This window comes from Prionailurus viverrinus, chromosome F1, assembly GCF_022837055.1.
Source record: "Prionailurus viverrinus isolate Anna chromosome F1, UM_Priviv_1.0, whole genome shotgun sequence".
Lineage (NCBI taxonomy): Eukaryota > Metazoa > Chordata > Mammalia > Carnivora > Felidae > Prionailurus > Prionailurus viverrinus.
In genome coordinates, this window is record NC_062577.1 from 13,097,423 (window position 1) to 13,121,152 (window position 23,730).

At 39.2% G+C, this 23,730-nt stretch overlaps 1 protein-coding gene and 1 long non-coding RNA gene across 7 annotated transcripts in view; one reads left to right on the top strand and one right to left on the bottom strand.

The window, feature by feature from the left end:
- SLC9C2 (solute carrier family 9 member C2 (putative)) overlaps positions 1-23,730 on the bottom strand; it is a 96,998-nt gene that overhangs the window by 21,090 nt on the left and 52,178 nt on the right. For all 6 annotated transcript variants that reach the window (XM_047840312.1, XM_047840311.1, XM_047840313.1 and 3 more), the window contains 8 exons: positions 18,901-18,998; positions 17,689-17,808; positions 16,303-16,501; positions 15,396-15,584; positions 11,734-11,883; positions 6,689-6,740; positions 4,148-4,296; positions 1,535-1,660 (listed from right to left, as the gene is read on the bottom strand). In XM_047840312.1, coding sequence (XP_047696268.1) covers positions 1,535-1,660; positions 4,148-4,296; positions 6,689-6,740; positions 11,734-11,883; positions 15,396-15,584; positions 16,303-16,501; positions 17,689-17,808; positions 18,901-18,998 — 1,083 coding nt within the window. The remainder of the gene's footprint in view (positions 1-1,534; positions 1,661-4,147; positions 4,297-6,688; positions 6,741-11,733; positions 11,884-15,395; positions 15,585-16,302; positions 16,502-17,688; positions 17,809-18,900; positions 18,999-23,730) is intronic.
- LOC125155257 (uncharacterized) overlaps positions 1-23,730 on the top strand; it is a 35,068-nt gene that overhangs the window by 7,642 nt on the left and 3,696 nt on the right. Inside the window, exons 2-3 of the long non-coding RNA XR_007148105.1 lie at positions 6,651-6,653; positions 17,771-17,777. This is a non-coding gene — a long non-coding RNA (uncharacterized LOC125155257). The remainder of the gene's footprint in view (positions 1-6,650; positions 6,654-17,770; positions 17,778-23,730) is intronic.

Consider the following 23,730-nt stretch of genomic DNA (forward strand, 5'->3'; position numbering starts at 1 on the left):
TTAAATACTATCTCTATGCTGAAAACTCCAAAATACCTATCTCCCGTTTGGCCTGCCACCTGAATTCCAGTCATGTATCTTACCGCCTACTCAACATCTCCATTTGGATGTCTCAACACTTTCTCAAATTTAACTCATTCAGAATCAAACTCCTGTGCCCTCCATATAAATCTTCTCTTCTGCACTTAAGTCAACAGGAACTCCATTCCTATTTTCAGACTAAAATCCCAGAAGTCATCCTCTTTAACACTCCTTCCATCAGCACCTATCAGCTCTACCTTCCAAAACACATCAAGAGTCTGACCACTCGTCACTTTCACTAATCTAAACCACCATCACTCTTGCTTCTGGCTTTCCCTTGACCCCTTACCAACCTATTCTCAACATAGTGGTAAGGTGGTCATTTTTTTTTTAAGTTTATTTATTTATGTTGAGAGAGAGATCACTTCTCGGCCTTTTGGCTAAGATCAAGTGTTTTGAGAGAGAGAAAGAATACACACATGTGTACACACAGATGTAAACCAGGGAGGATCAGAGAGAGGGAGAGAGAGAGAATCCCAAGCTGGCTCCACACAGTCAGTGCATGAGGTCATGACCTGAGCCAAAATCAAGAGTCAGACACTTAACTGACTGAGCCACCCAGACATCCCCAAGGTGGTCATTTTGAAATGTACGTGAGATCATACCACATCTCTGTTCAAAACCTTCTCTTTTCATTGAATTCAGAGTAAAAGCCAAACCCCTTACAATGGCCTGCAGAATTGTACAAACTCAGGCTCCATTACTTCTCCAACTTCATCTGGTCCTTCCATCACTGCTTCTGCCACAGGGGCTCTGGGGATGTTCCTTGAACACACCGAGCACACTCCGCACCAGGGCACTGCACTTGCCTGGAATGCTCTCCTCCCAGATATCTGCATGGCATGCAGATCCCACTTCAAATGTCACCTTGTTAGAGCAGCCTTCCCTGACCACCTCATATAAAATAGCTCCCCAACTATATTCCCTTTTCTCACTTTTTCTCTATAGCATTGATAGATCATCTAATAGACTACGTATTTGTGTGTTTATGTGTTTATTGTTTAGCTCTAGGCGTATAAGATAAAGTCCAGGAAAGCAGGGACTTCATTTGCTTTATTCACTGGCATATCCCCAAACCTAGAACCGCCTCTGGCACAGGGAGAAGATTCAATAAATATTTCTTGTAAGAGTCTAAATTTCCATAACAGTTGACTTTAGACAGAGCATGAACTCTGGAATATACCACAGTTTTTGCTGTTCCCTATAATACTATACAGCTTCTTTTACTTTTATATTATCTACCTTGCCTGTATAGTAATTTAAACTTGAAACCCTTGCTCTAAAAAAAAGTAGAAAACTGGAAAACTGGGTTTTGCTGGGCCTCCATTTTGGCTTACGCTTCATCAGCCATCATAGGATTCTTGCCTTGGATATACTTTTTGTTAATCTTGCTTTAGGGAGTGGAAAGTAATTATCATCAAAAGTGACCCAGAATAGAAGACAGAATCTTTACCTTGAAGAACTCAATGAGAACATCTTTATTTTCCAGCCAAACAATATTATGAAGATATTTGTCAGGAGTTGGTGGCGGGATTGCCATTGGAAAGTCATTCAGTGCCTTTATTTTCCTAAGAAGTACCTGAAAACAGTCAAAATAATGGTGATCAGATCCTATAGCAGAAAAGAGATTTATGTAAAAATTAAGGAAATCTTTAAACACTATTGTTACGTAAATTTATTTTAATTTTGACTCATACTTTCTCTCACCCTATTTAAATTATCCTCTAACCTTTTTTGTCCCTATTCTTCCCTTAACTCATTGAATTTATGAATTGATATATATATTTTTAATGTTTATTTTTAAAAAAAAATTTTTTTAACGTTTATTTATTTTTGAGACAGAGAGGGACAGAGCATGAATGGGGGCGGGGCAGAGAGAGAGGGAGACACAGAATGGGAAGCAGGCTCCAGGCTCTGAGCCATCAGCCCAGAGCCTGACGCGGGGCTCGAACTCAGGACCGCGAGATCGTGACCTGAGCCGAAGTCGGACGCTCAACCGACGGAGCCACCCAGGCGCCCCTATGAATTGATATATTAACTCATATTGAATTTATTATCTTTATAATTCAGTTAACACTGTAGCCCACTGTGTTAATTTCAGATCATCTAAACTTCTCAGTTTGGGGCACCTGGATGGTTCAGGCGGGTGAGCATCCAACTCTTGATTTTGGCTCAGGTGATCCTACATGGTATTGAACCCCACATCAGGCTCCACACTGAGTGTAGAGCCTGCTTGAGGTTTTCTCTCTCTCCCTCTGCCCTGCTTCTCCACTCACACACTCTCTCTCTCTAAAATAAAAAAATAAACTTCACAGTTGACTACTGTACAATTTAATGCCACATTTCCTCAAATCTTTCTTGTATGTATTATTTGCTTCCCTAAATTCTTCTAATTTTGAAGGATATAGTTTCAGTTTTATGGGCTCTCAGAAACCTTCTCTGGCTTCCCACACCAGGTAAGAGATAATCACTTGATTGACTGGATGAATAAAGGATTAAATCAAAGAATGAGAAAGAGCCAGTGGACTTTGGGGTCATTGTTGTATTAAATATCCAATCTCCCCAAGAGTCCATAACACATAGTAGGTATTCAACATGTATTTACTCAATTAAATTGAATTAGCTAGGTAATTCCTTATGACTAGCTCCTTATGACTTAGAAGATAATTATCTCTTTGGCTGACAATTAGGCAATTAATATGCATTCAATAAGTAACTGTTGAATGATTGATTTACCCATTACCTTTCTAAACAAACCTATAGAAAAAAATAGCCTCTTTCCTTATAAGGGCTATTATTTATTTATTTTAATTAATGAATATCAATAATTCAATTGAAGCTTATATAATCTTCAACTGGTAAATGAAAAGAATAGAATACAAACCACAGCATGTGTAGAGGTATATACAACTTGAAAGATACTGTAAAGTAGCCCTTTTCTTCCCTCTGTCAGACACTAAGAAGAAATCATATAACCCATTTTGTCCTTTGCCATAATATTAGCCTAAAGAGATAGAGCCTCAGAGGGGAAAGCTGGCCTGTCCCACACCCATTTCTCTTTGGGAATCATGGAGAGGGGACTATGTCCAGGGAATGACCAGAAGCACAGTGCATGTGACCCTTGGCTGGGAGCTGCCAGTGACAAGGAAAAGCATATGATACCCAGAAGCAGCTTATCAGTGGTCAACACAGACAGAAGGTAGGACTAGAACTTCCATATTTATGCTTTCTGTTAGGAAACTGATAGGTTCTTGCAGAGGATAGGAAGAACAATCAAATTTGCACAAATGCACAGTCTAGATGGTGGATGTGATAGAGTGATAGCATTAAATATTAAATATGTTTTTCTGTCATATGTTCCTATTTTCTTTTTGCAAATACATTTATCATTTTTCAAAAGTCCATTTATCAGCCAACCAATTATGGTGACTTCCTGGGTCCTCCTCTCTCAGAACTGCACCCCCAGACTCCCACCAACACACACGTGCGCGCGCGCAACACACACACACACACACACACACACATACACACACGCAAGCTGATCCTTTCCCTACCATGTTAACGTTATGTGACTCCCACCTCCCTTGTCACAGCTGCCTCGCCTGGGCAGTACACATTCCACCAGTGGATAGACAAGCAGAAAAATCTAATGAGTTTGTAGAGGGAGCCAAAAGAAGAGGCCACAGAGGGCAACCCTCACAGGAAATGGAGAACCCGGAAAGCTTTCCAGGTCCACAGTCAGGTCCCTTCCTCAGGCATGGCCATATGGTCTGGCTACCATGGGTTTGGTTAGGCACTCTTATGTCTTTATAATAAACCCCCCAGTCCCATTTCTTGGCAAGGTCTAGCTCAAGTTGGTTTCTGTTAATTGCAACCAAATAGTTTTGACATGGGGTATACCAGGTAGCACTGGCACTAACTGCCACTGGCATTAACAAAGGCTCCAGGCAAATTACAGCTAACACCCGATTTAATCTCCCTCACTCCTTACATTCTGCTCAAGTAACAATGCAGCCTCGGGTGTTGGGCTCATGGAATCAAGCAACGTGGATAATTGCTTTATTACCTTATTCATCTCGATGCCCTCATGTTTATCAATAATGCCTCTTGACCAAAGGAAGGTGAGGTTTTTCAGAGCTTTAGCAATCACGTTCCGGATTGCCTGCCTAGTCTTCAAAGCAATGACAACATCACGACCCTCGTGCTCTATGAGTCCTGAAGCAAATAAAACCGTCAGTAAGCATACAGTGCCATAACCACGATAATAACTAATATGTGTGTAATAGTTTGTAATTTCCAAAGTGATTACACAATATCCTTTTATTCCTGCTTCATACAGAACATGCGAGGCCGGTAGGACTAGAGCTATTTTCATCTGCATTTTATGGATGAGAACATTGAAAACTGGCGTCCCCCACCAGCTAGGAGAGAATCACTCTCTCCTCTTTATTCCCATGGCATGTCCTACATATCTCCATTATGGAACCTACTATAGTGTGGGATTTTGGTCCTTACTTATTTGATCCTTCACATCATATAACTTTTGTTGGGTGAACGCATAAATGGCTTCATGTAAGAGACCCCTGGCTTCAGCTGGTGGAGATTTCTGAGATCAAATGGCATAGCTTTTCCTCTTTAATGAACACAGGAAGTCATGACCTGGACTGGAAGACATGGCGAAAACAGCGTCTCTTTCATCTTTGTCATCCTGACATTAAGCAAAATGCCTGACATCCGGGGCGCCTGAGTGGTTCAGTCAGTTAAGCATCAGATTTTGGCTCAAGTCATAACCTCACAGTCCGTGAGTTTGAGCCCTGTATCAGGCTCTGTGCTGACAGCTCAGAGCCTGGAGCCTGCTTTGGATTCTGTGTCTCCCTCTCTCTCTGCCCCTACCCCACTCTCTCTCCCTCTCTCTCTCTCTCAAAAATAAACATAAAAAAAAATTTTTTTTAATGCCTGACATCTGGAAGGTACTCAAACTTTTTTTTAAGTTTATGTATATTTTTTTGAGAGAGAGAGAGAGAGAGCACGCATGCATGAGTTGGGGAAGGGCAGAGAGGGTGGTAGACAGAATCCCAAGCTGGCTCTGCGCTGTCAGCGTGGAATCTGACGCAGGGCTGGAACTCCCGAACGGTGAGATCATGACCTGAGCTGAAATTAAGAGTCAGACTCTTAATCCCCTGAGCCACCCAAGGTTGCTACTCAAACTTTTTTTTGAACGGCGATGAGCTGGCCGCTAAAATGAAGGATAGCGTGATCACGAACAGATTTCGGTGTCAGGTGCACCTGGGCTTGAGATCTAGCTCAGCACTTACCACCCACATGCCTTGAGGCGCATTAAACTTTCTAAACCTCAGCTTTATTATCTATAAAGTGAAGACAGTAATAGTATTTGCCTCTTGGAGTAATTACAAGGATTAAATGAGATAATGCACATAAAGCTGATAACACAGTTCCTGACATAATTAGCATTCAATAATCAGTTGCAGTAACCATGTGGGAACAGGCATTCCCTTTTACAGGACTGAATCAAGAAAACTTTGTAATATTCCATATGAATCTAAAGCATAATATGAGATAGCAGCTCCTACACCCCTAATCTTTAAAAGCACAGAAATAGGGGCACCTGGGTGGCTCAGTCAGTTAAGCATCCAAGTTTGGCTCAGGACATGATCTCATGGTTCGTGGGTTTGAGCCCCGCATCGGGCTCTGTGTTGACAGCTCAGAGCCTAGAGCCTGCTTCGGATTCTCTCTGCCCCTCCCCTGCTCACGCTCTATCTCTCAAAAATAAACATTAAAAAATAAGTAAATAAAAGCACAGAAATAAAAATCTATCTCTATATGTAAAGGCAACAATGGGTCCTGGGTTATCTGAGACAGTGCCGAAATATTCTGACCTATTGTCTCCAAATTCACAATGTCATTCATTAGGCCATGTTCTTCTAATTTTGATTTGGAAAGTATGATCCTCATAAATCCATTTGGCATCTTACAATGTGGCTATGAATACAAAGTGATTTTACTTCATCTCTTTTATAGTAACATCTGTTTATCAAGAACCTACTATATGCCAGGGCTCTCTCCCAGATACTGTGGCACACAATCACAGCCTGCCCCACAGCCCCTTATGAGGAGAGCAGACCCAAGAAGCTTTGTATAAAACCCTAGGGCTCCTGCTGTGTGCTTCAACTCCAGCAGAGAGACTAGAAATGTCAAGAGATTGTAGCCCCACATTCCTGAGTATGCTTGTAAGCAAAGTAAAACAAAACAAAGCACCCTTTGTCAAATGTAATCGCCTTGTGTCTTTTTCTGACAGCCTTAAGGAATCTGCCATCTTAATCCACTCTCCACACCCTTCATTCTTTCCTCTACACTCCCATGGCCAGTACAAGACCTTCTCTAACTTTCTGCAATTATCTATTGATATTCTCATACCTTCTGCCTGGCTCTGCATTTTTTGGCATACCTGGCCTACTGCCTGCATTCAGTAAATGCTCACTGGATGAATAAATGAGTAATCGAAGATGAGTATGAACTTGGCTTCCCGTGGCTAAATTATGGGATAATAGTGTGTGATTTCAGGAAATCAGATACTCCAACTACTTACCTAGTTCTTTGATGGCATCTCGTTTGTTGGTTTCCAAAATTTCATATAATTTCTGTAAGAAGTTAAGAAAGACATTAATTTCTTATTATGCCAAGTGCGTGTCCGCCTTTAAAATCTGAGAAGAAGAAATCCCACTTAGTTTGTGACTTGGGGAAGATGTTTAGCTCAAGTCTTCCCTCTGTGCCAAGTCTGCCGCTCTCCCCATGCTCCTCCTCATATTACAACAAATACAATGCAGTCAGTAGCTTACATAGCTACCGGACCTAGCATTTCGCAGAAAAGATTAGTGTGTTTAAATGTTTATTTATTTATTTTTGAGAAAGAGAGAGAGAGAGAGAGAGAGCGCAAGTGGGGAGAGGGCAGAGAGAGAGAGGGAGAGAGAGAGAATCCCAAGCAGGCTCAGCACTGGCAGCACAAAGTCTGACGTGGGGCTCAAACTCACAAACCGAGAGATCACGACCTGAGCGGAAATCAAGAGTCAGATGCTTAAGTGACTGAGCCACCCAGGTGCCCCAGGAAAGGTTGGCGTGTATTCCACTCTGCACCAAGGAGAATTCTCACAGATAGCGCTCCAGTTTGGGATAGCCAACTGAGCAGCTGTTTGGACAGCCTGTCTATCAGGAGCACAAGACCAAGTAGAATAATGAGAAACTATGGCTTTTGTTAGTTGATGTTTCCTACAGAGAACTCCTGACATACCTAGGAAATAGCTCTACTCCAAGGGTTAACCATGGTGAAGCTCTGTTCAATCATACAATAGGTCTTGGTCAAATGCCTGACATGTCCCCGCTACTGCTCTTCGTGGAGCTTATTCTCCACCTTTAATCTTTCTGGAGCTTGCACTTGGCCACACAACAGCCCCAGGACCACACAACTGACAATTCCCCAGGATTGTCAGGCATAGATGACTGAAACTCTGTGCCCAAATAACATGTGGCATAGTGCTATTTACAGGGAACAGTAGCTAACACGGTGCTATTTACTGGCTTATTATAAAGTTTAAGTAGCTGAAGTTAAGTTTCATGGTTGTTGTTGTTGTTTTGGTTTAGAAAAATCACATGTAAGAAATCTCTCATTTTGAATATAAGAACGAGGTATACAATTTTTATTAAGTTGTTTCTTCTCACTTGAAAACATTGAATCAATATTGGGAAGGTGCCAAATTAATAGCTGGCACCCACAAACCGTGGTCCCACCCTGCTTGCACAGGTGCACAACCCCCTTCAAACCAAACTGGCTCCATAGCAACTCTGTAAAAATGCCAGAGAATGACCTGTGCGAGACAGCATAGGAACCGACGCCTACCTACAAATAGAATATAATCACTTAAGGCTGGGCACATGTGACTCCTCTAAACGTGAGCTGTCACTGGTCAGTTTTTGAACTGCAACACTTTTAGAATACACACGAGTTTGATACCTAAATATCTCAAAAAATATTTAAATCTGTACTGAGGTCGCCTTTAAAAATTCCAAAGGAGAATTTGTTTCATCTCTTACACTTCGAGGCCACGGCCCCCAAATCTCTGCCTTCTCCCCAACTCCTCAAAACGCATTACCTCCCACCACCGGCAGCTGTTTTTCTTCTCTCCTATTCCTGTTTCTGAAATCTTTTCTCCTATGAAGAGCTCTATCTTCTTTCTATTATAGATCAATCTAGACTTTCCATAGTTCTTTTAATTGTCTTATCTAATATTCGAAGTAAATCAACAAGGTAGGATTCTATTGCACATTTGATCCAATGATCAATAATTCTTTGATAAATCTAGATAATTGTTCTCTAGCTTATCTATAAAGATGTCATGAAAGATGTTAGATGCCTTGCTAAAATTCAGCTATTCTAGAGTGTTCCCTGATTATAAAAGAAAATCTTAAATTCTGAAGATATTTAACAACCAATCTTTTTATGTATTTTAGAAATTAAAATTAAAATATTAAGGTAGGTATCTTCACAGCCTATTTTCCTCTCCTGAATTTCATTCAGAAAAAGCCTCTCTTTATTGGCTGAGGGCCTGAGGTAAATAACAGTCATCACAAAAAATTAGGCACAACAAGCAGAAGACGTAACCCCCAGGCCATCCCTGATTTTATGTACACACACAGATCATTAGATCTAGGTCCTCAGTAATTAGGATTTAAATTCATTGTCAGGTTACAAATCAAGAGTCTCACTTAGGCTGAGAAAATACTACCAAAAGTCACCAAACACTGGGCAGAGGAAAACAGAATGAAAGACAAACACCAAGCATGACAAATATAAGAATGAACCTCAACGAAGGAGAACTACTACAGGAAACAACAGCAACAACAAAATTTAAATAAAGAGATTCAAGGGAGTATCACATTTGTTTAAAAAAAATAAAGGAACTAGTTTCAATGAGAAGAAGCAATCACAGTACGTGGAGATAAGTAAGTGTTCAGTCAAGAAAAGAAAGAGAATGTAATAGATGGGCTGAATAGCAGAATAAACATAGCTACAGACTAAATTCGGAACATGGAAAATCAAGCTGGGTGGGGGGTTCTCACTGCAAAGAGGAAAGAGTAGGAAGTTATGAGAAAACATGAAACAAGGACTAAATCCAGAAATTCAAAACTGTGTTTAAAAGGGTGCTGGGCGCCTGGGTGGCTCAGTCGGTTGAACGTCTGACTCTTGATTTCAGCTCAGGTCATGACCCCAGGGTTGTGGGATCGAGCCTGGTGTAGGGCTCCACGCTGAGGATGGAGCCTGCTTGAGATTCCCTTTCTCTCCTTCTGCTCCTCTCCCTGCTCACACTCTCTCTTTCGAAAAAGAAAGAAAAAATTAAATTAATCTTTTAAATAAATTTTAAGGTTGCTGAAGGAGAAAATAGAAACAGGGGAGGGAACAATCAAAGAGGTGATGGAAGGAAGATGGCAATCTTCTGATTATGAAAACTCCACCAAGTGCTGTGTGGGATCACGTTTTTACATTTATTTTTATTTTTTTACTTTAAAAAAATTTTAAGTGATCTCTACACCCAGCATGGGGCTCCAACTCACAACCCGGAGATCAAGAGTCACATGCTCTTCCGACTGAGCCAGCAGCCAGGCACCTCAATAACTTTTTTTTTAATTACATCTAGACACATTCTGGTGAAATTTCAGAACTCCAAGGAGAAAATCCCAGAAGCCTCTAAACGAAGAGAAAAAAGTCACCTACAAAAGCACAAGTAAAGTCAGACTTGTACCAGCAATGCTAAAGATGGATGGCGATATCTTCAAGAAAATAACTTTGGAGTCCATAATTCTAAGAGCAAAATACAAAGATTTTTGCATACTGAAGCCCATATATCACCTATGGAAAAAATTACTTATGGGCATAATCTAGCATGATGAAAGGAAAGCAAAAAGGAGGCTCGCATGGGACTCCAGAAAGAGTGGCTAAGGAATCCATAAGCAAAAGAAAAGAGGAAGATAGTTAAAAAAAATTTTTTTTAATTAACCATTTGACTGTTTCACTTAAAAGAGTATCTTTTAAGTAGTAGATGTTTAATGATATTGATCATATTTCCTTTGTTATGGGTTGAATCCAATGGTAGTTTCTACAGTGAATAATATTTATAAATAATTATAACAATGTAAAGGTTGTTTTTTTGGTTTTCCATGTATGGAGTCATTTCTTGAATAAAGACTTAATTATACTTACAGAATAGAATGTAAATGTTATAAACCTTTTCTCTGTAAAAATAATGGCTCCAAAAATTTAAGACAGGGAGAAAAATAAAAGGCTAAAGCAATGTCTTAATCTCCTTATACTTCACGGCAGAGAGTCAATAAAGTCTGTTTAGAGATAATGAATCAAGAGTTAAATACATGTGCATATTATTAAAATTATCGTGGCAAGCAGTAGAGGAATTAACATGAGAACGGTTAGTACAGGGCTGTCTCTGGGAAGTGGGGCGGAGGGAGGGATACTTGCATTTCTCACATTTTATTATTTTCAAGTTGTAAAATTATGCATGATGATTTTTTACCATCTTTTCTGTGTTCTCTCTTCTCTACGCCCACACCCACACCCATGTACATACACACACACACACACACACATACACACACACACATACATACATATTTCGATTCAAAGACCTTACCCTTCGGGCCATGCAGAGCCACTGAATACTCTTAAAGCAGAAAGTCATATATGAAACTTGAAATAGTCCTTTAGGAACATTACTCTACTGAATTGCAGAGGGGCCTGGGACAGACGGCCTGGCATGAGGGAACCTAGTTAGCAGGTGATTCACTGCATCTTCAAGTTCCTAGTATGCTTACGTCCTCATCTCCCACTTGGTACTTACGTCACACTGCCTGCAAATAAGGAAGGTCTTGAACAATTACATACGTACATACATACCACAACTCGGCCACTTCTCGGCACCAGCATTTCCAGCTTTCACTGTCAAATCTTTGTTCTCTTGCCCTCTCTCTTCCTCCCCACTTTAGACCTACCCTTTCTTTGAAGGCTCATTCGACTTTTGATTCCTGCAGGAAGCCTTTTCCAACTTGCCCTACCTTTCAGAGAGGGTTACAAAGACAGACGGATCTCAAGTCTGCATTCAGAAAATAAAAACAAAGAGATAGATTGTCTTCTATGAAGATCATAAATGAGCTTGATAAAGATACCTGAAAGGTAAAGAGCAAAGACTGTTCTCTGTGGCACCTCAGCACCTCGGATAATGTAATAAACCATCGAATGGCCCTTTACTTGCTACAATTTATCCATTGGGTCAAACACTTATAGAAGTAGGAGCACCCCGGTGGCTCAGTCGGTTAAGCTTCTGCCTCTTGATTTTGGCTCAGGTCATGATCTCAAGGCTTGTGAGTTCGAGCCCTGCATTGGGCTCTACACTGTCAGTGTGGAGCCTGCTTGAGATTCTCTCTCTCCCTCTGCCCTCCTCAGCTCCCTCTCTCTCTCAAAAAATAAATAAGCTAAAAAAAAAAAAATGTAAATACATGCAGAAGTAGTGTTAAAAGACATGAATACACCCAAACGATTGTTTTCCCAAGTGACCAGGGCTTGTCTCTCACCTGATATATTGATTCTCGGCTGGAAATTTGTTTTATTAAAAATTTGGTATCCTCTTGACTTTTGACATAACCTTTTGTAATACTATACATCAAGTGGAGGCGCTTTTTGATCTGCACATCGACAATATTTATCAGTAGTGGTATTATTATCTGGAACAGTGAAGAGAAAAAAAAAAAAAGCCTGAACATTTGATGAGGAAAAGCACCCTCCACGGTAGGCATTCTCAAAGTGTCATCTGAGGGAGCAGCGGGCACTACCCAGAGTCTTGTCAGAAATGCAAATTCTCAGGCCTTCCTCTAGACCCTCTGAACCAGAAACTCTGGGGCTGGGCTCGGAAATCTGTCCTAACCAGTTCTCCAGGTGAGTCTACCTATGCGCACTCAAGTTTAAGAGCCACTCTTCAAAGGAATGAAAGGTCAATGCATACCTGGTGAGGGAAGTCCTCACCACTGCCTTTACCCCCCATTCTCCACACCCCCAGATTTCAGGAGACAAGTGGTCTCCTAACCTGCATGATAGTCACCGACTAAATCAATCATCCCTCTGCCCCTTGGTTTCTTAACTTGCAAGTTAAGGAACAGTAGGTATTAAAGATACTTCTCAGCTCTAAATTTCTCAAATCACAAGCTGAAACAAGAGAGTGTGGTGATTGAACAGAATGTGTTTTTTTGTTTTGTTTTTAATGTTTATTTATTTTTGAGAGAGAGACAGAGACAGAGCATGAGTTGGGGAGGGGCAGAGAGAGAGGGAGACACAGAATCCGAAGCAGGCTCCAGGCTCTAAGCTGTCAGCACAGAGCCTGACACAGGGCTCGAACTCACAAACTGTGAGATCGTGACCTGAGCCGAAGTCAGAGGCTTAACCCAGTGAGCCACCCAACTGCCCTGAACAGAATGGGGTTTTAAATATAAACCTTCCTAGGCTCAAGGACCAGCTCTACTATTCACCAGCTCTGTGACCTTCAGCAAGTTACTTGCAACCTTGAGGACTCAGTCTCCTCATCTGTAAGATGAGAATAATAATACTAAAGTACCCAAAGTCCAACTGAGCTGCTCCTCAAAAACCAATGCAGTCAAGGGGCGCCTGGAGGGCTCAGTCCGTTGAGCGCACAACTTCGGCTCAGGTCATGATCTCGTGGTTCGTGAGCTCGAGCCCCACGCCAGGTTCTGTGCTGAAAGCTCAGAGCCTGGAGCCTGCTTCAGATTCTCTCTCTCTCCCTCTCTGTTCCTCCCCACTTGCACGCTCTCTCTCTCTCAAAAATAAACAAACTTAAAAAAATAAAAAAATAAAAGAATGCAGTCAATTACAGAGAGAGTCACATCAGACTGCAGGGCAGATGGTGAGGAACCAAGTAACAAAGGAGGAACATGAGAAGAAGAAAAGAACATCATAGCAAAGGAATTATAAGAGCAGAGAAAGAAGAGACTTTTAGCCACTCTGATAGTTGTGTAAGTTTGGGCAGAGGGAGAGATAGAAGAGGATTTTTACAAAGTTTCATTCTGTGATGCACTAATCCCCCCATGAGCTGTTCCTAAGAGGATTTAAAGTAAAAATCTCCATCATTCTTCCAAGCCTTCCAATACAGGTTTCTTTTGAAAGCCACATTGTGCTGAGGACTGGCTATTAGAGCACCTGACTTTATATAGTGGTAACACCTACTTCACGGAGTTATTGCAATCGTTTAATTAGATCATGTACGTACAGTTCTTTGCACACTTCCTGGAACATAGTAAGTGCTCCAGAGAAAAAGTTGATCCTGATTATATTAATTCCTTAAATATACTTCATTGAGATTTGTCAAGTGTGCTGGACAGAAGCAGCAACTGGTTCATACTCTGAATAGATTTGACTTGTACAATAACACATCTTTAAATCTTTACTTCCCTCAGAGAGACATTTCCACAAAGTATTACTTCCACGGTGATTGTTTTACCTTCATCTGCATACAGTCACTGTATAAAAATGGATGACACAAGGAAACCTCTCCCTTCCATTAAAAAAATATTTTTTAACATTTATTTTATTTTTGAGAGAGCGAGACAGAGTGTGAACAGGGGAGGGACGGAGAGAGAGGGAGACACAGAATCTGAAGCAGGCTCCAGGCTCTGAGCTGTCAGCACAGAGCCCGACGCAGGCCCTGAACTCAGGAACCATGAGATCATAACCTAAGTTGAAGTTGGACACTTAACTGACTGAACCACACCCAGCCGCCCCTCTCCCTTCCATTTTAAGACTTAGCCTCATGCTACATATCCTGATTTCTAGAATAGTCTGTGTTCCAGTGGGGTTATACGTTAGGTGGGCACTTGGCTCTAAACTCAGTCATAGAGCAAAAATCATGAATAATCAAAATTACCACTTAAAGCAGCTTTTGTATATACAACTCTGTGTAATAACTCTTATGAACGCCGAGGCTTGGTAACATTGACACAGAATCAAGGAAGGAATAGAAAATAAAGTCTACAAGTGCAAGTCTGAGCATTCAAACAATTCTGTCTTTAAGAGGACTACTAAATTTCTTGGAGAATGGGAACTACATGGAGGAGATTAATGAATGCCTTTTGTCACCAGGGTTTACAGCAGGTTTTGAAAAAAATATTAATCTTTTATAACTTCAGTACATACCAGTAAACTCACTTGACAGGATAAGAATTCAACCACTCAAAAAAAAAAAAATACAGTGGCAAGCAAAACCATCTAAAGTTCCCAAGTTAAGGGGTGCCTGGGTGGCTCAGTCGGTTAAGCATCCAACTCTTGATTTCCGCTCAGGTCATGAGTTCATGGTTTGTGGGATCGAGCCCTGTGCCCGGCTCTATGCTCAAAGTGCAGAGCCTACTTGGGATTCTCTCTCTCCCCCTCTCTCTCTCTGCTCCTCCCCTGTTCTCTCTTTCTCAAAATTAATTAATTAATTTAAAAAATAAAAAGGTAAAGCTCCCAAGTTAGAAGCTGTATAAGACAACTCCATTGGAAAGAAAGATGGGAGGTTTAGGAGCTGAGACTGGAAATCTGAAAATCTACCTTCAGAATCAAAACCAGAAGCATAGAAAGAAGGACTAATATCTGTTGCAGAGATTGAAGGTCACAGTAAAATCAAATTCCATAGGTGGTATGCTATATAGACATGGGCTGCAGAGAAAATAACTTTCGTGCTTCTTTACAGTTAGGGATCTATGAGCACATTTTACTAAAGCTTGGAGAATTTGTTTCTGGGTCACCTTGCTTTAAGTGGCACCACTATTTTCATTCATTCACTCAACAAATATCTATTAAGAACTCACTACATGCTAGGTACCATTCTAGAACCGGACGTTACATCAGTGACCAAAATGAAGATCCCTACCTTGTGGAGAGTACACACAACATACAGTACAAAGGTAATGAGTGCTATGAGGAAAAGCTAAACCTTAAGCAGGTACAAGAGCATCAGAAACATGGGGTGGAGAGCTGGCTGGGGTGGGGAGGCAGGATGCCATTTTACACAGACTGGTCAGGGGAGCCTCTGTGAGAAGATGAGAGAGTGAACCATACAGACACCTGTAGAGACAGCATTCCAAGTAAAGAGAGCTCCTTCTCTGTTTCCTTCAATATAACGAGGTTTGTTAACACATCTAACAAACAGTGTAGGACAAAAACCCCAATATTTAGAAATGTGACATTTTACCTTGATGAGAGGAATAAACCTAAGTATTCTGAAATATCCTAGTATTACTGTAACCTGAATAAGAACAAAATTGTCTTGTCTCAATTTGACAAAGTATAGACAAAAGATATCAATGATTCCAAGGAGCATGATAAAAAAGTCCAAAGTATTCCAATATTCACGAAAATATTTCCTTTTCAAAATTATTATCTATTTGGAAAACAAAGAGAATGTATGTTATTTCATAGCACCTATACAGTGATGTATACAGTGATGGATCTTTGACATTAACAGTTAAATCCTCAACTACAAGTGAGTTACATTCCAAAAGTTGAGTTTTAAGTTATTCATTTAGAATTTCAGAAAAATTATTTTTAATCTCCAACATCAGAAATTATAATTTGATTCAAAATATAATCTATAATGAAGTTGAAGTGTCAAAAACAAGCAGTTAAAAATAGCAGTAAACAGAGTTTTTGCAATTCTATTAATAATAAAGTATGAAGGGGCGCCTGGGTGGCGCAGTCGGTTAAGCGTCCGACTTCAGCCAGGTCACGATCTCGCGGTCCGGGAGTTCGAGCCCCGCGTCAGACTCTGGGCTGATGGCTCAGAGCCTGGAGCCTGTTTCCGATTCTGTGTCTCCCTCTCTCTCTGCCCCTCCCCCGTTCATGCTCTGTCTCTCTCTGTCCCAAAAATAAATTAAAAATGTTGAAAAAAAATTAAAAAAAAAATAATAAAGTATGAAAACACTGGTGCTGACAAATGATCTTTGAAGCATTTATCCTAAAAAATGGTTCTCATCTTATGACAAGGACCTAGCAAACCAAGTTGGGTTTATCCCCTTATTTATTTTTTGCATATGGCAAAAATAGATTAAAAATATCTGAATTATTCTTTTTATTGGATACATTTCTATTTTAAACAGTACCTTCAGTGCTGATTGAAATATATATAAAAATACAAAATAGTAGTTTATTGACATAAGTGCTGACACATTTAACTCTCTTGCCATTGGCCATAGATGCACTATCATGGGATAAATGTATATTAATGTTATAACATGTCCTGCATATTCAAATTCTTCTGAAAATACAATGTGATATACAAAAAGCAGAAATTTATTATTTCTGAAAAAAAGAGATCAAATACAATGTTAGATCACTTTAAAAATATAACGATTAAGATCTGAAGTTCAACATTTGTTTTAACAAATCATTAACATTAACTTGAAGAAGAGTACACAAACATAAAATAAATAAGCAAAAACCTAAAGCATACTTTCTATACACAATAATCATAATAGAAGAAGATAAAAAATATAGTTCTTACTAATTTATATCAGGATGGGGAGCATTTTTTAAAATCAAAGATAATAGTACATAGGAAACAAGGCAAAGATTCAGACATCAAAAGCAAGAAACAAATAAATTTAGAGAAAAACATCAGCATCATTTAAAATAAGAACAGGAAAAAATATTTTATTCAGTAATTATAATGTCGTTTTGTTTTTTTCTTTTCAATGCATCCTAAGTAGAGCCCAACAAAAATAGGTTACCTGGATATATGTCAAGACCTTAGGATTTTAATTTCTTATATTTCCCTTCAAACTTAATGGAAAAAAAAATTTTTAATCATCAGAATTTGTTATTAAATGTATGTCAGTGCCCACTTAAAATTTAGTAGCATTAATATTTCTGGCATTTCTCATGTTGACATCTTTCGTTAGCAGAAAAACCTGCCTTCCTGCTCTAAAAAGTATGTAAGTTCACAACTTATATACTAAAGGGAAAACTTTACACAAGTTCAGTGAAATCTGTATCTTGTGATAGTTTGGTTACAGCTATTGTTGGTAAATTGGTTACAGCTATTATTAAGGCCATGTTGTGTTTTTCCTAGTAATGGACATCAACAGAGCCACCCCTTGGCACAGATGAAATTGAGAGGAAGTTACAGACCACGAGTTTGTTCTTTCTCTCCCCTGATCACTGTTATACCCAGAAGAATACCAGAAGGATGTGAAAGCAGTCCAGTTTGTAATATGACCTTTAGACATGGCAGTTAACCCTTAAAGAGTCCAAATGTGACCATTCTTTTATTCTTCTCCCTACCTACTCTCTAATAGAGATATCAGCAAAGTTGCCAAAACAGAGTGGGGAAAGAGAAGCAAGAACTCTGCTCCGTCACCACTCAATCAATAAGAGTTGACCATACTATTAGTTGATTTTTCTTAATAAGGAAAATCAATGTAATCAATGCTGACAATGTAGAAAAGATTATATTTTTGTCTATTGCTATTACGGTTTATAATACTTACCCATATAGAATAAGAAGTGCCTTATCTTTATGATATTCCAAAAAAGTTAACATGTTTTTAAACTTCATAAGCCAACTTCTAGCTCTTATGTAAGTTGAAACATCGTAAATACTCATGAATCTAACAGAGAAAAATATACACATATGTTATAATAAAAGTCAAGTGCTGGAGGTACCTGGGTGGTTCAGTTGGTTAAGCACCCAACTGTTGATTTTGGCTCAGGTCATGATCTCATGGTTTGTGAGTTCGAGCCCCATGTGGGGCTCTGGGCTGGCAGTGTAGAACCTGCTTGGGATTCTCTGTCTCCCTCTCTCTCTGTCCCTCCCCTGCTTGTGCTCTCCCTCTCTCTCAAAATAAATAAATAAACTTAAAAATATTTTTTAAATGCACCATCCTGAGCCTCTGTATCCATCCACCTACCCACTCATGGTCACAGTACAGGAAACTCTTCCTGCCTCTGTTCATTGAACCATGCTTGGCTTGAGGTAGCACATAATTAAAGCTTCTCCAGACCAATTTTTTGGGGTCCAGAATCAAGCCCTCCTTTGTCATGCCTTGCCTAACCCAAGCCTCCCCAAGGCCCTGAAGGCTCTACCCTTTCCAAACTTTAGGAACTGATGTTAGATCTCCCAGATAGGTTACCAGACTCCTGAAATGTTAACTATCACCCAGACAGAATTTCCTATCGTTGTTGCCCCCACAAGCTTTGTCTTAGATCATCCATTAGCTAATTTGTACCAGGACTGTGACCAGATATTGACATATCTCTCAACACCTGAGTTTTTCCCACTAGATTTAACTCCATCAGTGGGGTCAGTTCCTTCAAGACTTGCTCCACCTGAGGAAGCAGCCTAATGACAGGCTCCAGGCTTCCCTACCTACCCTACCCAGTAACTTAGCAAATATGATAGAAAGATGGGATACTCATAACAGTATCTGAAACTACATAAGTTCCATTTATGGCTCCCCTAGTCTCTTATCTAATTACACTTCTTCCAGAATCTCCTAATGTCACCAAAGTTATTAACCTTCAGGGGAAAAAAAGGTAAACAAGTAAAATAAGGGGATGGATAGATAAATGGATGGACAGATAGATGAGCATAGGTGAGATAAGTTGATCAACCTGGACATTTAACTCTCAGCTTTTAAATTTTATTTATCCATATACTCATTTGATTTTGGAAATAACAATTTAAGAAATATTATACTTACTTTCCTTGGATGGGGCAATAGCTTTTGGTTGCACCGATTAATATCCGGGCTGCCTCTACACTGAGGGTTCCATCATTACACTGTTTTTCAAAGCTACTCTAAACATACAATTTTAAACAAATATTACAAAGGACCAAAACATAAATGTAATATACTCTACTTGACCTTTACATAGCCCTCACTATTATTATTACATTCATTATAGAAAAATATACTTTTACCAAAAATCTCCTGTAGCAGGAAATAAATTCCATTCAATTTAAATATTTACTAAATATTCATTTTTTGCAAAGTAATATCCTGGATGTAATAAAAGATACAAAGTTTCCTAGCTTCAGAAACTCAAAATCTACACAACTCAAAGAGTTTTCCTCAGTAATATAAATAGTATCACAGTGTCATCTTTCTACAGCAGGATAGTACAAAGTATTAATTCAAAGGTTAACTACTCATCTCAACCTCTTAAGGAACTACCAGGAGAGAAAAGTGAATTGTGTTCTTTTTTCCCCCTTTTTGCCAGGTTTATTGCAATATAATTGACACATATTGTATAAGTTTAAGGTGCACAATGTAATTATTTGACACATGCATACATATTGCAGAAAATGGTTACCACAATAAGATTAGTTAACACATCCATACCTCACATAATTACAACTTGTGTGTGTGTGTGTGTGATGTAAGATCCACTCTCTTAGCAACTTTCAAGTATGTAATGCAGAATTGTATAGTCACCATCCTGTATATTAGAGCCCCAAAATTTATTCATCTTATAACTGAAAGTGTGTACATTTTAACACCTCCTTCATTTCCCCCACCTTCCAGCCCTGGAAACCACCATTTCACTCTGTTTCTATGAGTTTGGCTTTTTTTTTTTTTCAGATTCCACACACAAGTGAAATCATATACTATTTGTCTTTCTCTATTTTACATAGCATAATGCCTTCAAGGTCCATTCATATATTCACAAATGGCAGGATTTCCTTCTGTTCTATGATTGAATAATATTCCATTAGATACAGATAAATAGATAATAGATAGATAAACATTCTCTTTATTCATCCATCAATGGACACTTAGGTTGTTTTCATGTCTTGGCTATTGTAAATAATGCTGAAAGAAACATGAGAGCCCAGAGAGCTCTTTGAGATCCTATTATCATTTCCTTCTGACATATACCCTGAGTGAGGTTGCTGGAATATACAGGAGTTATGAATGGCTAAAATCAAAACTACAGTGAGGTTGCTTATCTTAAAAACAAAACAAAACAAAACAACTCTCAGTTTCATTGATTTTTTTCTGTTGTCTTTCTTGTCCTATTTCATTTATTTCTGCTTAAATATTTATTATTTCCTTCTTCCTACTAACTTTATGAAAATGGGCCCAAAGAACAAATTCTTCTTTTCCTGATGTGTAAAGTTAGGTTATTTGAGATCTTTCTTTTTTCTTAATGTAGGCATCTATCACTATAAATTTCCCTCTTAGAGCTGCTTTTGCTGCATCCTATAAGGTTTGCTATGTTGTGTTTTCATTTTCATTTGTCTCAAGATATTTTCTGATTTCCCTTTTGATTTCTTCTTTGACCCACTGGTTTTTCAGGAATGTGTTATCTAATTTCCATATTTTTGTGAATTTTTCAGTTTTCTTCCTGTTATTGATTTCTAGTTTTATACCATTTATACTATTTTATACCATTGATTTCTAGTTTTATACCAACTTTATAATGATATAAAGGAAATATGCTTGACATAATTTCAGTCTTCTTAGATTTGGTAAGGCTTGCTTTGTGACCTAACATATGATCTTTCCTGGAGAAATTTCCCAAACAAATTTGAGCATGGAAACTTTTTGTTGTTGTTGTTATGCAGTTCCTATCAACATTCTGTGGATCAGAGCAAATGTTTTTTGGAACTCACTTAGGAAAATGCTGTAGGACCTGATGAGCCATTGTAGGGTTTTAAGCAGGAAGGTGGTATAGTCCTATTTGTCTTTTGGACAAATCCCTGTGATTTGACCGCAGAAAAATTGGAGGTAGAGAGATCAGTTGAAGCTTATTATTCAGGAAAGAGGTTATAATTTCCTAAATTAATAGACCCAAGAATGGAAAGGGGCATATTTGACAAATATTTAGAAGGTAAGAATGATAGAGCTTGGAGAGGGAGAGAGAAAGAGGACTGACCTGAGTGATCACATAAGGTAATGAGCCCGTTCACTGAGACTAGGAATACAAGAGCCAGTTTGAGATGAGTTCAGTGTGGATTTAGGTGCCAGCGATATGTCTAAGAAATGTCTAGCCACAGTTGAACTTATGAGTATAAAGAGATGGTGGTGAGAGTTTGGGAAGGAAGAATATAGATTTGAGGAACATCTGTGGATAGCATTGAAATGAGCGTAGCTAAGAAAAAAGAAGGAGAGATTATAAGGGAAGAATGATGGACAGAGTTAACTGTTCTGAGGAAAACATTAAACATTAATCATGCTCTGAGGAAAACATTAAAGAGATAAAAAGAAAGAGAGGAGCTCATGAAAGAGACCAAAAAGGAAAGGGGTCACAAAAACAGGGAGGAATGCCACTAGAGGGCACTCTCAGGAAAGCCATTAAAGGACAACATGGAATGGGCTACTACATGGGATTGTTGGCTTAAAAAAGTAAATGTGGTAGGTCATTATAGAAACAGCCCCAATGTATCCATGCCTTCCTCTGTCCATGCCCTTTTGCAACTGACGCTACTGCTTCTCCTAAGAGATGGAGTCCACTTCTTCACTCATTGACTCTGGCTAGCTTTGTGATTTGCTTTAACTAATAGAATGGGAGTAAAAATGATGATATTCAAGTTCCAAAACACAGGATTTAGAGACCTTGCAGCTTCTCCACTCACCCTGTTGGAACCCAGAGACCACCATGCTGTGAAGAAGCCCAGTCCACTCTACTGCAACATAGAAGGCCATATGGAAGACCACCAAAGTGCTCTGAAAGGCAACCAGCATCAACTGCCAAATTGGTGAATGAGGACATTCACAACCCCACTGAACTATGAGATGACCACAGACACATGAGTGCTCCCAGCCAAGATCAATGACAGAATCATCCAGATTGCCAACCCACAGAACTGTGAGAAATAATAAATCATTGTTTTAAGCCAGTAAGTTTAGGGGCATTTTGATATACAGCAAAGGCTAGCCAAAACAACAGTCAGTACCAGTTATTCAAAGCCTCCATAACAAAGGCTAAAACATTAGCTTTAGGACTTGGGGGTGAGTAGAGTGAGAGAACAGTACAAAAACTGGTATTGGAGGTGGGAGGGAGGAAGCTGTGCTACAAAGAGGCACCACAATGGGCAATACTGTCACCTGAGGACACTGGGAAGGTGGAAAATGTGCCCAAATAACTTATGAATCTGGCTGCTAAGAACATTTCTAGACTTATAACATGCTAGAAATATTAAAACTATCAACTTTTAAATTTTTTTAATTTTTTTTTTTTATTATTTGAGAGAAAGAGAGAGAGAGAGAGTATGAGCAGAGGAGAGGGGCAGAGGAAGAGAGAAAGAATCTTAAGCTGGCTCGACCCTCAGTGCAGAGCCTGACGCAGGGCTCAATCCCACAACCCTGGGATAGTGACCTGAGCCCAAATCAAGAGTCAGACATTCAACGCACTGAGCTAACCCAGGCACCCCTAAAACTATCAACTTTTAAAGCTACTTATGATAAACTATGGGAAGAGCTAGGGAAACCAAAGAGAAACAATTCAATCTGCAGCAGAAATTAGCAAAAAGACTCCACGATTTGCCAGGGTGAAAACTAAATTTGTTTCTCATTGCAGTCTTTTCAGCTGGCAAAAGATCTAAAAGTAAAGATCAAATCTAGTGTGCTGACAGTAAAATATAGCCTCAGGTTCCAGATCAAATCAAGATCAAAGACTCTTTGTTAAGACCACTGAAAGACTAAAAGTTGGTACTCAGTCTATCTTCTCAAGCAGACCAAAGGCTTTCTCCGACTCTTATGACATATGGCCTATCTGAAAAGGAATTGTGGAGTGGAGTGGACTATAATCAGATTGATTGAAAATACACAAGTTTTTAAGTAAATTGTACCAGGTTGGACGAAAAGAGACAGAAACTATTCTAAATGAATAGAAACCTCCCAAGTTTCTACTGATAGAAATCAGACTGAGAAGGCCAGTCAGTTACAAACATAGATTATTTTCTATGGAAATGTAAAGAATGAGGTGCACTGGTTCCTATGCCCAGTGGGATTTCATAATTGCCATGGACCAGTGATTAATCAGTACTTCCTGTTCTTCCCCTTCTTGAACAGAAGTGTCTGTTGATCAGCACTAAATGGAGAGGGGGTAGGGGACAGATAACGTGTTTCTTAGTTCATAGGTCTCTAGATCAAGAGGAATAATACTTAAGGAGATACAACTAAGGAACCTCAGCATACCTAGACCAAATGCAGATCATGAGATACTAGACTTTGAATCTAATGCCATAATAAGATGAAGCTTCGTGTAGGGGGTGCAGGGGTGTGTGTCTTAGAAAAGGATGAGTGTATTTTGTTTATAGGAGGCATATGAATATTTGTGTCCAATGAGCACAGTGTAGTACATTAAATATGGTTATACCCTAATTTTTTTTCCTTTTCTCCTTTTCTTCTTTTTCTTACAATTATATGAGAAGATGGATGTTAGCTAAACCCATCGTGGTAATCTTTTCACAATATATGTAAATCAAACCATCACAACTCTATGCATTAAACTTATATAGCAATGTATGCCAATTATTACTCAATAAAACTTGGTTGGCGGAAGCATCCAAGAAAAAACAAACA